An 18462-nucleotide genomic window follows, 5' to 3' on the forward strand; every position below is an offset into this window, starting at 1 on the left:
GGACATTTAATCACTACTGTTTTCCCATGATGTGGTCCACCTGAGATTTAGATCTACCTCATTTTTCTGATCAAGACCTAAAATTATCTTTCAAAATGGATGGACCGCGTGGATAAAATATATATATCATGGTGGGGTCCACATAGCACCGACACTAGGCTGATGGCAGCGTCACTGGCCAAACCGCGTCCGGCTACACTGTCCAGGCTAAGGGCGCGGATTAGGTACTAACCCCGCCTGTTCGGAGCTCGGGAGTGCCACTGTGTTGTATTAATTTTATCCACACCATCCATCCATTTTTAAATATCATTTTAGCTGGTCCAAAAATAAGTCATATAAATCCTCAAGTGGACCACACCACAGGAAGCAGCGGTGCCAAGGATGTTCACCGTTGAAACCTTCTTAGGGTCCACCGTGTTATTTATTTTCCATCAACCTATTGATATGGTCATATACATCCAGATGAAGTGAAAAAATAAATATCATCTTGATCCAAAACCTTTGTGGTCCCTGAAAGTTTTCAACGGTTGTAATTCAATCCCCACCGTGTGGTCAATTTGAGCCTTGGATATTCTATATTTTTAGAATAAAATACTAAAATGACATTAAAAAATGTACGGACGGTGGGGATAAAATTCATACGTCACTTGATGACCCCTCAGTGGAAACGGATTGGCTACTCCCCCTGACACCAGCCAATGGCCGATGGTCGGTGCTCCGTGGGCCCCACCATGATGTATATGTTTCATCCATGCCGTCCATCTACTTTTAGAGATCATTTTACGGTATGAGACCAAAAAAGAATTATATCCCAATCTTAAGTGAACCACACTACAGGAAACAGTGTTGAATGAGCGTCGACCATTAAAAAGAATTTTGGGGCCATAAAAGTTTTGGATCAAGCTGATTTTCGTTTCTTCCCTTCATCTGGGCCTGTATGACGTAATCAACATATTGGATATCAAATAAACAATACAGTGGGCCTTGGGAGGATTTTAATGATAGATATCCAATCACTATTGTTTTCATGTGGTGTGGTGCCTCTGAGATTTATATACTACTCATTTTTGGGATCAAACCATAAAATGATCTGTAAAAATGGATGAACGGAATAGATGAAACACATACATCATGATGGGGCCCACAGAGCACCGACCACCAGCCACGGGGCTGGTGTCAGGGGGAGTAGCCAATCCGTTTCCCCCCTCAGTGGCCCTCGGAGCCTCCGCCTGTCCCGAGCTCTGAACAGGCCGGGCGGGGATAGTACCTAATGCGCGCGCTTAGGCTGAGACTGGGGGCCACACGTAATCCGCTCCCCGCATGCGGTGGATGGGACGCCCGACATAAAAACTGGTGATGAAATATCTCTGTAGTCGAGTACTTCGGTGGTGATTCATCCACCACACATATGGCACAAATAGATGTAAATCTGTACTGTCCAAATCATGAGCCCAATTTTTAGATGACAAAATCCTGAGAGTGACAATCTAACCATCCAACTGTTCTCTATGAAATCGACCGTTGAATTGTATCAAGTCAATAGTCCAAATTTATTGGCAAATATGGTAGCTCTAATAATGTCCAATCGGTGTAACTTTCGCATCTATACTCTTAAATAACAGAGGCTATAATTTCGACGGTCTAGATTTATGCACACGCATGGCTCGTATATCAAGGAAGAGTCACCACCATTTAAGCATCGATGAAAATTGAAAACATAGCTTACTTTCATATCGAAGTGCTTTCTAGCTAGAAATCATGAACAAGGCCCGAGTTTCAAGGAAGAAGAAAATGACGGAGAAAAGTCAAGTAAGCACGAGCGCCGAAAGAACATTTCCCTGCTCCCATTTCAAATTGGACATCAGGTGGGCCCATGGGAAACGGATTGGCTACTCCCCCTGCCACCAGCCAATGGCTGATGGTCGGTGCTCTGTGGGCCCCACCATGATGTACGTGTTTCATCCATGCCGTCCATCTATTTTTCTAGATAATTTTATGGTATAAGACAAAAAATGAGTTATATCCCAATCTCAATTGGACCACATTACAGGAAACAGTGTTGAATAAGTGTGGACCATTAAAAACCTTTTGGGGGCCATAAAAGTTTTGGATCAAGCTTATCTTTGGTATTTCCCTTCATCTGGTCCTTTATAACCTAATCAAAAGATTGGATGTCAAATAAACAGTACAGTGGACCTTAGGAGGATTTTAATGGTGGATATCCAATCACCATTGTTTTCCTGTGGTGTGGTCCACTTGAGATTTATATCCCTCCCATTTTTGGTATAAAAGTCTAAAATAATCTGTAAAAATGGATGAATGGAATGGATGAAACAGATACATCATAGTGGGGCCCACAGAGCACCGACCACCAGCCACGGGGCTGATGGCAGGGGGAGCAGCCAATCCGTTTCCCAAAGTCATGTCCGTCCACTGATCAGGTGGGCCACAATTTGTAAAACCGTTGTTTAAGCCCTCTATTCGCATCTGACGTGGCTTTTGATATGGTGTGGTGCACCTGACCACAACATGGCACTGCGGGATTGCATCTTAACTGATGATCTGAACCGTTCATGTTCTGGACTCTTGTGCTACCCAGGCCGTCATAAGAAGCATTCGTTGAACAGATGATTCCAATGAAGATGAATATTCAATGACATTTACATTTAGATCTAACATTCAAAGATGAGGATCAATGACGAAGCGTGATTCTAAGTTCACACCTTCTATGTGGTAGTAAAGACAACATGAACGGTTCAGATCTTTCAAAAAATTCAAACCGAGGGTGGAAACCTGCCGCCGTATGATACTGTGGTACGGTGGCACCGTTTCCTATCAAAACCCTTCTAGCACTGTGGTTCACGTGATAGAAGGGACCCACATGATGGATATCTTAGATGTGGAAACGGATCCGCTACTCACCCTGCCACTAGCCATGGGACCCACCATGATGTTTTTGTTTAATCCATGCCGTCCACTCATTCTTACAGATCATTTTCGGATATGGGCCCAAAAATGAGGTTGATCCAAATCTCAATTGGACCACAAAGTGTTGATTGAACGACCACAATTAAAAACTTCTTAGGGGCCACAAAAGTTTTGGATCAAGCTGATATATATTTTTTCCCTTCATCCAAGTCTGTATGACCTAATCAACAGGTTAGATGTCAAATAACCATTACAGTGGCCCTAGGAGGTTTTTAATGGTGAACATTCAATCACAACTGTTTTCCCATGGTGTGGTCCACCTGAGATATATATCTACCACATTTTTGAGATCAAGCCCTAAATTTATATTTCAAAATGTATGGACGGCTTGGATAAAACACATACATCATGGTGGGGTCCACATAGCACTGACCACTAGCCACCTAGCTGATGGCAGATACATGTACCAATTGCCGCACATGGCCAATTTTTTAAAGCCGTTTATTTGCTTCTAACATTGTGGTAAACACAATCAATGGACAGGTGGGCACCCAAATGGTGGAACCCACCTGATGGATGTCTTGGATCTGGCAAACATGCAGACATTGGTGCATGTGAAAACAGCTAACGTGGAAGAAAAATGATTGTACATGTTCAAATCTTTCAACAGCTAAAAGAACTAGTTCTCACTCACCAACCATGGCTTCCACCCTTTCACTACTACTCCTATCTCTCCCTTTATTCACACTATCACACGAGCCCTCCGATGGCCCGCACGTGCTCCCCGGCACCACCACATGCCGCGACGTATGTGGCTCGGTCCCGATTAAGTACCCGTTCGGCACCGGCTTCGGTTGCGGCCACCCCGATTTCGCCACATACGTGAAATGCATCGATAGGACACTTCAATTCTCGACGGACACTGGCTTCTACACCATATCCTCCATCGACTACACGGCTTCAACACTCATCGTCACTGATCCCCTCATGTCAACATGCGATTCGATGCAAAATTCCGGTAGCTTTGGCTTAGGTCGTGCCGCACCGTTCCAGTTAACGTCGGAAGATGTGTTCGTGCTGTTGGGCTGTTCGACGTCATCGCCGGTTTTCGACTCTGATGAGGAGCTGTGCGATACCGGGTCTTCGAATCTCTGCAGAGGGATATATTCATGTAGAGGTGTAACGGGGATTGGGCTGGTGCCTAATGGGCCTATTTCTACTTGTTGTGTTTACAAGCCGCAGAGTGGGGTCAGCTCAGGGTATCAGTTGGATCTTCCGAAGCTACAATGCTCGTCGTATACGTGCTTGTATGGGTTCGGTGGGAATGAGGGAGATCCAACACGGTGGAATTATGGGATATCGTTGCAATTTAATGGGTCTTATCTAACGGACGCATGTAATGAGTGTGAGACGAGCGCTGGTGTGTGTGGATTCAGGGACTTGGATCGGTCGTTCGTTTGCGTGTGCCGTAATGGGGTGAACACGACCACGAATTGCTATGGACAAGGTTAGCATCTGAGCCGATACATGTTCTGATCTAGGTCCATTTACATCTGCCTAGGCTGAGATGGACGCGGATTGCGTCCTACTAATCCGTCCGGGCGGGGCTCTGTGGGGCCCACTATGATGTAAGTGTTTTATCCACGCCGTTCATCGTTTTCCTAAGATCATTTTAATATGTCATCCAAAAAATGAGACAGGTCTATGTCTTATGTGAACCACAAAGTGAAGATTGAACGTCCACCGTTAAAAACTTCTTGGGAGCTGGAAAAGTTTCCGATCAAGCTGATATTTGTGTTTTCACTTCATCCACGTCTACATGACCTTATGAATAGGTTGGATGGTAAAACAACATCACGGTGGCCATTTGGTTTCAATGGTGGGTGTCATTATCACTACAGCTTCCTTTGGTGTGGTCCACGGTAGCTGTGGACCTGCTTCAATTTTAGGATCAATACTTAAAATGATCTGAGAAAAGCTATGAACGGTGTGGATAAAATACTTACATCGAGGTGGGCCCCACATAGATCCGGCTGAGATTGGGGCTAACTCTCATGCCTGTGGGCTGGCATAGGCCTATATAGGCCGAAAATTTAGTTGGGCTGTGATCAACCTAACCTCAGCACAGTCAACCCCGGCCGTTGATAACCTTACTAGAGGCCTGAGGGGGTAGGCCAGGCCATGTTTCTTGTTGATTAATATCTGGGCTTGAGCTTGGGTGTGGCTACTGAAGGCCCAACAAGAGAGCCAGACCCAGCTCATCTTATTCAACAAGATCTGGCTCAGCATTTGTGGTCTGGGCTTGGTCATAGGCCTACATGCTGGAATGTTTTCTTTACTACACTTTAAAAAAATAAAAATAAAAATAAAAATAAAAAAATTGCTTTTGGACGTGTTTGGTTGCGCCAAATATAATAAAAATTGTGCTATTTTAAAATTAATCAGTCTAATTTGGTAAAGTAGACGGGCTAAGTGCCCATACCTGTGTAGTAAAGCTCATTTACACGCTAGCTTGGCACATTGTTACAAGATCCAATCCATCCATCAGGTTGTGTGTGTGTGTGTGTGCGTGTATGTATATATATATATATATGGTCTACTCAGCATTTCAACTACAACATTGGAAACTGGTGAATGAATTAGAAAATTTCAACCAAGTTTTTTCGTATACCCTACACTTATTTTGCAAACTGTCCCACATCTGACAAGTGGACCAACGTGATTCTTTAGATGGGGTATCTGCCGTTCTAACAGATGAATTGGATCTTTGGCGGCACATGTGTGGTGTGTACATGAGCTTTATTGCACCCGCTTGTATGATAATGAAAGCACTTGGTGCAATATATCTTGATATTTAGTGCAGCCAAACGCGCCCATTTCTTATTTGTTTTTTCCTGAATATTGATGTGTGCATGCCTATGGCTATCGTAGGGTATGCATGGAGCGGGACATGTAAGCAAAAGTGGGACACAATAATGGGTATCCTAGGTACGCCAATTCAATCCTCTCTGAGCTGTCTTTGTTTTTTTCAAAGGTAAAAGGGCTTTTTTTTTTCTTCACCAAAAGTACCTTTTGCAAAGGTGAAGGTCCTTCGAAGCGCATGGTCCTGCACAAAATTGTAGTCTTCGTAATCTGGATGGACCTTGTGCCCCAAGCTCTTTGTCGGTGGCCCCAATGTGGGTATTCCATTGTGTAAAACTGCATGAATTCGAATGATTCCTAACCATCAGATTAATAGATTTTTGCATACTAAATGTGAACAGTTGACAATTTTAGCGTGGACCGTCCATCTACAAGCGATGGTGCGACACATTGTATTGTCCAGTCACTTTTTTTTTTTTTTAAAGTGGGTCATCCATAATAATGCCACTCATTTGAACAGTTCAGATATGTCAAAGTGGGCCTCATGTATAGTGTATTAGGCATACTGAGATGGTACGTACTAATATTCAAGTTGACAGATTAATACGACCACCACTACATTATTATCATCATCTAAGCCTTATATGGGCTAATAGGAGTCAACTACACAAATTATGTTTCAACCTTGTCTTTTTTGGGGAGGGGGAATACTCTCGTGTTGCTTATCCAGCAAAGCCCAAAAATATACAAGCAGCAAGACAAACCCTTAGGAAAAAAATAAAAAAAAACAAGAAGAAGAAGAAAAGAAGACTAAAGGAGGGGAACCACTAGGGATAAAGAGAACCCAACAGTCTGGGCCAAGCATCAAAGCAAACCATCAATCTTGATCTTGGTGATAAAACGGTAACATGAGGGCATGGAGGTAGTGGCAAGCTTAGAGAGAGTCGTATGCGAATGTGTCCTGAAACAATATCAATACGACCATTGGGTGAAATAATAAAAGAGTGCACTCCCTGGGCGAAAAGACACATCTCCTAAGAGGAGGAAGGATCCATGGTGGTTGCTAGACTCTAACAATTGTCTATTGGGATTTTGGCCTGCGAAATCACACAGATCTAGATCTAGGAAAACAATCCAAGAGAAACAAGAACACACAAGAGCACACAACGATTTTACATGGAAAACCCTTTCGGAAAAAAAAAACCACGGCACAAAGCGACAAAAAATTCCACTATGAAAGCACAAATTACAAAGATAGAACACTTACCCAGCTTGAGTAATCATCAAACCTCACCTTTTCTCTAATCCTTGAAACCCTAGAGCCATTTTAGAAACCCTAGCATCCTTTTAAAAACCTTAGAACCTCTTAAAATAGCTCTTAATCCCGTATACATGCCTATTTATAGGTTTAGAAAGAAACCTAAGTAAAATCGAAAACAAAATTCACAGAATATGCATTTCCGCAAATGAATCTGCGTAAACCTTTGATGACATCGAACCTACTTCGATGTCATCGAAGAAGGACCAAAACCGTCTAGTGACCGGAGCTGAAAAACACAGAAAAAAATCGATTTCATCAAGCTGGCTTCGATGACATCGAACCAGCTTAGATGTCATTAAACCAGCATATACAAGTTTAAGACATCTGTCAGTAACAATCTCCACCATGCCTTCAATCTTCAAACGTATAGCTTTTTGACTCATTTTCTTAACTCTGCCTCGCATCATAACTTTCAATTACTGTTTCTTTTGCACACTCCGTCTTTCTTTTACGCCATCGCCAAGCTCAAAGACGTTGCACAGAACTTGAACTTCTCTGAAGGAATGATCTTAGTAAGCATGTCTATTAGACCTAGATCCACATGCCCAACCACCTTTGCTCTTGTCTTCTCAAAATTAAGACGTAATCTTCTATACCTCAAATGTATCGAAGTAATCATCTCACCATCATCCAATGTTGCTTACCGGGGTATTTGTTTGCAACACCGATTGCTTATGAAATAACCGGTCTAATACAGATCATGATATGCACTGCTAACCGCATTCGAATAGGGCCCATGAGACATATCCTGTTTTTCCTCAACTGTTTTGGGACATGTTTTGAGGAAAACTTGAAGTGAGCCGCGTAGTGAATGCTCACCGGCTTTGTCCAGTCCATCACATACCTAATCAAGGTATTCTACCTGTGATTACTAAAACTTACTCCTCTTCCAGTCTCTATGAATATCAATGCCAAGAACTATTTTTACAGCCCCCGATCCTTCATCTCGAATGTCCCACTTAACCGAGTCTTTAGTATGTTGATATCAGACATGACATTATTGGCGATCTACATGTCATCAACATACAATACCTGACTCACCATAAATGAATCAAATTTTATACTTGCCTAGGCGACAGGTCGTAACACGACCTCCTACAAACTTTTTTCTTAGCCACTTTGAACTTCGAACTGCTCTTTGGTTGCTTCATATAGATCTACCATTCCGATTTTCCATGCAGAAGTGCAGACTCCACATCAATCCTTTCCAGCTTGAGATCACATTAGCCAACTAGCGCCAATATGAATATCATAGACACCTATTGTACCGTTGACGCGAATATCGCTGAGAAGTCGATCCCTTCTCTCTGAGCATAACCCTTCGCTACTAACCTCGCTTTGTATCTATGTTGTATCCTGTTGAATTTCTACCTACATCCAACTACTTTCTGGCCCACTAGAAGCTCCACTAGCTCCCACGTGTCGATCCGGTACAATGAGTCCATCATATCATCCATAGATACCTTCCACTTCTCAGCACCAGGCTCACCTAGAGCCATCTGAATAGAAGACGGATCCCTCTCATCTGTAACAAGAGCATATGCGATATTAGAGTCGACCATGTACCTTGCTGATACCTTGCGATTATGCGGTGTGATTCTTCTCACAGGTGGCTAATCCACCTACTCCGTATCTCTGTTCGCGCATCTTTGCCTTCATGCCCTGCCTACTCATGTGGACATGCCTAGCATGTCACACACATGTAAAGGTGGAATCCTTCTAGCCACTGTGGTTCCACCTTTTAAAGTGCTCCCGATCAACCTGTAAAAATTACCGAGTCGCTGCACTTTCATGATTACCCGTGCCCTCTTAGATACTTTAAGAGCACCATCAATATCAGTGAACTTGCAGTCCATTGCCTCAACTACACCAAGAAAAATTAGATTTTTCTTCATGTCAGGAACATGCCTCACGTTAGTCAGGGTACGCTTTGTCCCATCAAACATCTTGATGTGTACCATACCAACAGCCACAACATTACAGGCAATGTCATTGTCCATAAACACCTATCCACTATCACACTCCCTGTAGCTGGTGAACCAACTCCAATGAGGAGTCATGTGAAAAGATGCCTCTGTGTCTAGAATCCATTCACCCTTGCGATCATCGTATGGGCATCTGATCATTGACACAGACAAGATATCACCATCACATCCACTGCATTCATCCGATGTCGTAGCATTGGCCTCCCTATAAGAAGCCTCAGATTCTTCTTTCTTAGATTTGTGATTTTTACAATCCTTCTTCATGTGTCCTTCCATCCCACAGTTCCAACACTTTAACTTACATTTGCCCTTGCCTTTGGATTTGGATCTAGAACTTGAAGATCCTGTACCTTGTTCAGAATTCCTGCCCTTCGTATATAGTGCATCAGAAGGTATCCCCATGTCACCATTTAGCTTTCTCATAGCCTTCCCTTGAAGGAATGAGATAACAGTGTCGACACTTAAGGTTTTATTTGTGGTACATATCGTGTCCTTTAATGACTTATATGATTCTGGAATAGAATTCAGCAGCATACGCACTTGTTCCTCATTTTTCATCACTTCCTCCATATCTAGCAATTTACAAACTAATTTATTAAAGTTGTTGATGTGGGCCTCCAGATCTCTACCCTCAGTCATCTTGAAATTATACCACTGACGCTTCAAGTGTAGGCGATTTTCAGAGGATTTTTTCGCATAGGCATCCTCTAACTTAGCCCATAACTTAGTCGCAGTTTTCTCCTTCATGACATTATAGAGAACCTCATCCGTGAGACATAAACAAATCGAGGATAAGGCCTTCTTATCAAGGGTATTCCAATCATCATCAGTCATAGTAGACTTTCACTCAGCACCATCTTCACCTTGCTTGATTAAGGAACTGATCATCTTGATCTTTTATAACTCAAAGTTATTTTTTCTTGAGTACTTCCCAATATCATACCTAGTGCTTCTCATTATTGTTAATCCTGCAGATTCAGATATGTGCCCCAACGATTGCTCTGATACCACTTGTTGGGATTTTGGCCTATGAAATCACACAGATCTAGATCTAGGAAAGCAATCAAAGAGAAACAAGTACACACAAGAGCACACAACGATTTTACATGGAAAACCCTTTTAGGAAAAAACCACGGCACAAAGTGATAGAAAATTTCACTATAAAAGTACAGATTACAAAGATAGAGGACTTACCTGGCTTAAGCAATCCTCAAACCTCACCTTTCTCTACTTCTTGAAACCTTAGAGCCCTTTTAGAAACCCTAACACCCTTTTAGAAACCTTAGAACCTCTTAGAATAGCTCCTAGTCCTGTATTTTAGAAAGAAACCTAAGCAAAATCGAAAATAAAATTCGCAGAATCTACGTTTCCGCAAACAAATCTGCATAAACCTTCGAAGACATCGAACCTACTTTGATATTATCGAAGAATGACCAAAACTGTCTAGCGACCAGGGCTAAAAAACGTGGAAAATTTTGATTTCATCGAATTTGCTTCGATGTCATCGAACCAGCGTATACAAATTTAAGACATCTGTCAGTAACATTGTCCACCAAGATTGTAGCATCTACAATATTAGTAAAGTTAAATTCAGATATGCCTTGAAACAAAGTTTGATGACATTCATCTAGAGTCCATTGCATGTCAGAATTGGAGATTATCCCCCAAATTGGGTGAGCAAAAGGGGAAAAACGAAGGAAACTGACTTTAATATTAGATATCTTAGCACAAGCAAGAGTCCAATATGAGATGATTCTGTGCAACTGAGTGGTTTATTGAGTATGAGAATGTAGAATAGAATAGGTAGTAGGGAGGTCCCAAATTATAGATAGCCTTAGCTGTAATAGAGGGCCCAAATAAGAATATAATCCTAGCTCTCATATCCGAACAATGTTTCTAAAGATGGATTCCTTTAAAGTATATATAGCATTAAAAATATGGTTCTCTCTCTCTCTCTCTCTCTCCAAATATGCCACGCAAGGGCAGGAAAGGAAAGCCTGCTAAGACAACAAAGATTTGATCATTAGTATTTGCTATAATATAAGAAATTGATTAGAGAATAATTGACTGAGGAACAAGAGGAATAAAAAGTGAAGAGTACATATTGTTCTAGATCTAGCAGATGAACCCATAAGAGAAGAACAACTTATTAATATACTCAACAACATGTTGAAAAAATACACGAGCAATTTCATCCACAATACTAAGGTAAAAGAGCATGTCTTTCATTTTCAGGCTTCCAAGAAATACCATCTAGGCCGTAATGGAGTGTTGGGGAATAAAACAATTGAACCAAAGGAATTCACTCCAAGGTAAGATAGGTTGAGCAGTTTTACAGGCCTTCATAGCAAAGACAAAAGTAAGAGCACCCATTCGCGAAAAGAGTTTAGACGATCTCATCATCAACAGGAATAATTTGGCACGTTCTAATTTTCTTGAAGAGCTGACCTAGAGTAAGAGAAGTAAGATAATGGAATTACCATTCAGTGTCTTGGATTAGAGTACTAACAGGGATGTTAGTTCCTAAGCCAAGATCTTGAATGACCTAAATTCCCATGGGATCAAATAGGCTTCTATCTCTTAGCTAGGGATCATACTAAAGTCTATAGATTGCCTACTACCCACAAGGAATTTGGTGTGGCATTTAGTAATATATCAAACGTTGAGAATACTTTACCAAGCCCATGAATCATTAGAGGGCATGTTAATGGTCCAAATTGGTGCCAATATACTTTTCATGGACCCATTTTACCCAAAGGTTGCCATCTTTACAAATAAATTTCTAAAATTATTTGAGGATACAAGCTCTGGCAATAATGTGCAATGCAATAATGCCTAAGTCGCCCTCATCTTAAGGCCTGTAGATCTTCCCCCACCTAATGGTATGAAAGTAGAGAAGCTATTATTATGTGCCTTTCAATAATATTGTAACAAGCTTTAGGGAGTAAGAAGGCATATGACCAAAAAATATAAAGATTAGAAATAATGGATTTAATTAATTGTAACCTAACAACAAAGGAAATGATGTAGGTTTTTTGTAATACCCCTGATTTCTTAACCTGAGTTTAATACTCGTTTTTCAAAATTTCGAGCATTAACCTTTAAAAATAGCTCACATTTCATAATGTATTTTTTTTTTTTTAAATGAGTATTGTAGTGGAAGAGAAACAAATCAAGCATAAAAGAAGAGTTTGAATATACATTTAAATACTCAAGATATAGAAGTGGCTGCCCATAGGCTTATACAAACCAATGACTCAAGTCATACAAATACATGAGTAGAAAATTAATATAAATGAAATCTAGAATCTAGAGCCACAAGGTTATTTAACTCCTCATGCTCTAGATAAGCACCGACCTGCATATAATTTATGTCTCCTACTCCAGCTGAATATGGTTCAATAATGTCAATGGCTATCCCAGTGAGGTCTACCCCTAAGATTTACCGTATCATCAAAATAATTAAGAATAATTTTTCAGAAAAAGTCTATAACAACTAATTTAAATGACCATTATAATAATAAGACAATTTCATAAGGCAGACAAACATCATTTAAATAATATACATTGACGCTCTCGTTTAAAAGCGTGAATGCATGCACATGCACATCAGTTTAGGGATGCTCATCCAGCTAGCAATTAAGGCAAAACCCCACCAAGTGGGGAAAAACTCACATGTAATTTCAAAGTGGTTAATCATCAGTGAAAATACAATAAGTACAGATTCAAGTGATTAGATCACATAAATTGGGTCGATCGACAATGGTTTGTGAGTCGGGGAAAATATCTCAAGAAAGGGTACATGCTACCACAACATCTGGATTAGCCACCTGATAGTTCTCATATACCACAAAATGCATGATTAGCTCAACCGTTAATAGTCCAATTACAAACAACCATTTAAAGAAATCTCAAAGGTCACTATGGGGGAGGGGGGTTGTCATCTAGTATAGACCGACAACTCGAGCATAGTGTGTCGTACCACCATCCCTGGCTCATGAAGCTTCAGCAAGTAGAATTTTAATATACTATAATGATTCTAGATAGTGATTGTAATACAATCGATTGACATTATTCCATTTATATAACCTTTTATAACTAGTGGTCTATCATATTGCAATACGTAAAACTTACCATTAAAAGTTTATAAAATAATTGTCCATCAAAAGCCATATTAGGCAAAAAGTCAATTCCAGGACATGACAAGAAGGGGTCAACCCAAAAGCTACATAGACATAAATGATCTATGAGATGATAAGTCTACAACTCAGTTTTTATTCAATTCATTTCATAAATGGCCACTAATTCGAGGAACATCCAATAACACCATCTAATAATCTCCAAGTGGCACAACAAGTCACAACTGATTTAACATACATCATCAATAACAAATATATTTATAAAATACTCATCTTAAACTATAATAGAGAAGTTTTAGATACATAACATATTAGAATATTCGAATTGAAATCTAAGCATCAATCATAGATAAATAAGTATTTAAATAGGAACTAACATTGATTATTAATTCAACTGAATACTATATTGAGTAAGTAATAGAAATAAATTAACTAAACTAATAATCATAATGTAGGAAAGTTTGAAGGGTGATCCTCACCTTAGAATGAGGATCCTCTTCTAGATTGGATTGCATCGAAAAACTAGTCCATATAGTCCAACAACAAACTGAATAAAAGTTGGGTATTGTCGATTGCATCGAATTAAGTTCGATGACATTAAAATTCAAATTTTAATGTTATCGATCCAACTTCGATTAAATCGACCATGAGCTTATTCCCTTCACAATTGAAATACTCTTAAGTTTTCTTTGGTGTAATCGAAGCTTCTTCGATAACATCGAGAGTAAGTTATCAATGGCATCAAAGACTGTTCGATTACATCGATATAAGGACCAGTTTGTCCAGTAAGTTTTATAAGAAAATCTGATATTTTTCAATTGCATCGAAGACAATTCGATGATATCGAATTTCAAATTTTGATGGAATCGAAGGTCTGATCGATTGTATCGAAAAAGGGACAAAACTGTCCAGCAACCAAAGTATATTCTTCAAAGGAATCCCGATGGCATCGAAACATCCCTCGAAGACATCGAAGTACACGTCAATGACATCGAAGAGTGCTCAATGAGATCGGACAGAATCTATCCTACACCCAACTGAATATCTTAGTGCAGGTAGTCAATGCAATCGAAAAAAGTTCGAATACCCTTCGATGGCATCGACAATGTTAGATTTTTTTCTTTTTTTTTACCGTTGAGATTCATCTTTATATAAGCTCTTTGGTTGCTGCTTTTGAAAATGAGCAAGACTTGAAGAGTGCTAGAGAGAGTTATTGTAATAGTTAATACCCTCATCCTCTAGCTCTCTTTCTCATAAGAGTCTATCATTCAATCCTTGCACAAGCATTTACTCCTATCTTTATTGCTTAGATTGAATCATGAACTTTGGCATTCATTAAGTTTCCACCAATACTCTTTAATGGTATATCATTATGCTGGAATACTTGAATGCTTGGCTGATGGGAATCTTCTCTAGGTATTCATTTCATATCATTCAATAGAAAAGATCAGATCAAACCCTAAACCAACAACCTTAGGGCATTGAATAAAGCATCATCAGGCGGTTGTGGTTCAAGGGAGCTGAAGACTCTTCACTACCAGGAAGATTTTCAACAACATGTGCTAAACGGGGCTCACTCACTTATTTGTAAGTATATAGAGTCCATTGAGTCTGAAGTCCTTTCCTTGTATAGGATTATGATTCAAAGTTTGAGTTGACAAACTTGTTAAGACCTTTCGTAGGCCTCCAATGGGAGAATACGTTGTGTGTCCTTGTGTAGGACTTGTTGTCATTGCGTAGACATAGGTTACGTTGTGTAGGTTCCTAGTAATGTCCTTATGTAAGACTCATTGCATTGTGTAGGCTCCTAGTTGTGTCCTTGCGTAGGCATCTAAGGTTGCCTTGTCTAGGCTCTTTAGTTAATCTTGTGTATGTTATAAAGGTTTATGGTTAACTTAATTTAAAACCGTTGATAGTGAAACTGACACAATCTAGGATGAAGTGCGTTAGCCGGGAGTGGAGTAGGCACATAGCTGAACTACTATATATGATTGTGTTTGGGATTGCTATTTGTGCATTGATCTAGTTATGCTTATGTTTTTTAAATGATTATTTATGATGCATAATTAAATGAATGTCTAAGTATTGATAGGAGTCACATCCCACACACATACATACACTATCTCTATAGGTTAGTTTCTTTACATACAAATCATGTGTAGTTTATGTGAATGGACCTACTATTGACTTGGAAGTCTTAGAGTTACTTTGCCCTACTTTACTTGATTGATATACTAATTTAAGGCATTGTATGTTTTAACAAGTAAATATTTTTGAAAAGTCCTATTCACCCTCCTCTAAGACAGTTGAACACATTTCCATACTTCAACAATAGCAGTCCTACCTCAATTTCAATTAACACTCTAATAGAAGGTTAAGAGGTCAACTCACCTTGATTATTAACCCGATTTAACTCAACTTAGTGAAAGACTTTGTAACACCCTGAAAATTAATTCTTGTGTACCTTGCACGGGATCCGAGTTCCGTGGTGTTAGACATTATGCTCAAGGTATAACCCCTCATACATTACATTTATCACGTGCATTTACATTCACAAAGATAATTATTTACAAGAATCAAATCAACCACACCTTAAATCTTATTCCATTTAAACACAAAATTTTAACTGAATGTCAAATGCTTGCACATGTGGGAGCTTATTGTAAAAGTCTATATTTCTTACATGAAACGTAATTAAAACTAAACTAAAATTTAAACATTATCATCATTATCCCTCATTACTTGGAATAATCCTCCGTAGGGAGGTCATCACCCGTATCTTCAACTTGTACATCCCCTACATCGTTGTATGGTTGGAGAGGGTAAATGCCCTACTCATAGTGATGGTTGTCCTTTAAGATTAATAATAATTTAAGTAATTCATCATAGGAACAATATAAAAGTTCTAATACACCTCGTATTCCAACATTATGAGGGTTGTTGGTATATGATTCAAATTTACATGAATGCATTCATGACATAGTGTATGTGGCTCATCAAACATAGTGACCACTATATTGTGGAATATAATTTATAAAAATCTGACTTACTACACATCCCATAACTACGGAGATTCGTCGACGTGTCTAATACTACCTTGGATTTATATAACACCTCAAGACATAAAACATATGGATTAGAAGAATTGCATAAGACGATTTGTACATGGAGCGATTAATTGTGACATCAAATCCCAGAAAGATGATGTAATATGTGCCCATGAATTAATAGAGGGTTTCAATCATTGGATTTCATTCTTAATAACGTGTATGATTGATCTTAGGGTTGAACAATCTATTTTATGATTTTATGACCAGATCGCCTTAAATTTGTAAATCAAGTAGTCCATCTTAAGAATCAAAAGATGGATTGCTTGTGAAGATTTTTTTAATGGTTAAATTGATGCATGATTGGGTATATAGTTGATCTCATGATTTATTAAATTATTCATATCGTTTCCGAGCAAAATTTGAGAGATTAATTCATGTTAGTAGTCGAACCGATTTAAAATGTACACATGTATCGACAACTAGTTTAGATCGTGGGTTGGAAGGTCATTAGTGACACAAACTTACTATGAGAAATTAAGGATTAATTTAAGGTGGATTGATTTCAAACCTTACAGAAATGATGTATGTTGTCTTGGCCCAAATTCAGATGGTTGAGAAGTGCGGATATGAATTAGTAACCGATGATTATAATGTATGTTGTGTGTGTTTTCCACTTACATATGTACTAAATCCAAATTTTCATGGCAACACCGAAGTGCTGCAAAGTACGAGGCATTGTGCTTTCCATCCACCAAGTTTCCTATTAAGACTATCAATCCATGGTTGAAAATCTGTAATAAAGAGCCTGGTGGAGAAAAGATAGACTCAAATATCTTATAAGTAAATTTCTCTCACCTATGCCAATGATGCTTTTAATCTTTGCAAGGGCATGGGACAAACATAATTAAAACACCCTTTTAAATATTAACTTGAAGACTCGTGTTTTTTGTAAAGTTGTGAATGAAGTTCCTTAGATTATAAGAAGAATGCAGGACAATACTTGAGAAAATCATCAGGTCATTAGCAAAAAAGAGATAGGATATAGATAAACACCAAACTCTGAAAGAAGTACCAATTAATCTACTTTTATATCATTTTTCCAGCAAAGTCGAGAACACCTCCATAACAATCGTAAAGAGGAAAGGAAATAGAGGGTCTCCTTGCTTAAGGACTCTATTACTTTGGAAAAAAATGTAATCCTCCCTGTTAATAATAATCAAGAAAAAGGGGCTGGAAATAGCGGCATAGATCCAATTAATCCAAGTACTAGGAAAATTACAGACATGGAGGACCTCAATAATGAAATCTCAACTGACGGAATTAAAAGCCTTCTTAAGATCAATTTTAACATATAACCTAGGTAAATCTCCGTCGAGGTAAGTTATACAAATAAGATCATGTCTATGTAAAATATTGTTAGAGACATTGCATGCATGGATGAAAATCGATTAAGTGTGACTAACAATGGAATACATAATCACTTTCATTCTATTGACCATGATTCTAGATATTATTTTGCATATCTTATTGAGCAAAGCGATTAAGTGAAAGTCATTGTTTCAGGACTGTCAGATTTAGGTATCAACACAATTAAGGTGTTATTGAGTTGCAAAATCATTTTAGTTGAATTAAAGAAACTGATCACAACATTACAAATATCCTTCTCAATAATTGACCAACAGACTTTATAAAAATGGGCATTAAAACCATCAAGTCAGCAGACCTTATTTGGCCTAGCTGATTTTAATACAGCCTCAATTTTAGGAACATGAATAGGCCTAATGAATTGATTCTCTTGATCTTGGGACAGCTTGGAAATATTGTTAATGAGTCATAATTGACTTGCAACCAATCCCTTTAATTAGAGCTAAGGGTACATTTGAAGTGGTCAACAATTATGGCCTTTATCTCATATTGGATTTTAGTATAAGTCTTGTCTCTATCTTTAAAATTTCAAATCTTAGACGAAGCTTACTTTCTCCTGATAAATGCATAAAAAATTTAATTGGTATCATCGAGATTCTTCTTAATTTACCTAGCCTTTTGCCTTAACATAGAGAGTTTCATAAATTAAAGATGATTAAACTTCTCTTTGGTAATACGCTCAATTTATACATTGGTAGGAGAAGAATCAGCTTAGATAATAGTTTGGATAGCTAAAGGTTATCCATAGATTT

At 38.9% G+C, this 18462-nt stretch overlaps 1 protein-coding gene across 1 annotated transcript in view; it reads left to right on the forward strand.

Annotated features, from left to right (window-relative positions):
- Positions 1-3534: 3534 nt before the first annotated feature.
- LOC131229617 (uncharacterized) overlaps positions 3535-18462 on the forward strand; it is a 29295-nt gene continuing 14367 nt past the window's right edge. Inside the window, exons 1-2 of the mRNA XM_058225610.1 lie at positions 3535-4435; positions 5860-5916. Of these exons, the coding sequence (XP_058081593.1) occupies positions 3628-4435; positions 5860-5916 (865 nt within the window). The 5' untranslated portion in view covers positions 3535-3627. The remainder of the gene's footprint in view (positions 4436-5859; positions 5917-18462) is intronic.

This window comes from Magnolia sinica, chromosome 16 (genome assembly GCF_029962835.1).
Source record: "Magnolia sinica isolate HGM2019 chromosome 16, MsV1, whole genome shotgun sequence".
Classification (NCBI taxonomy): Eukaryota; Viridiplantae; Streptophyta; class Magnoliopsida; order Magnoliales; family Magnoliaceae; genus Magnolia; species Magnolia sinica.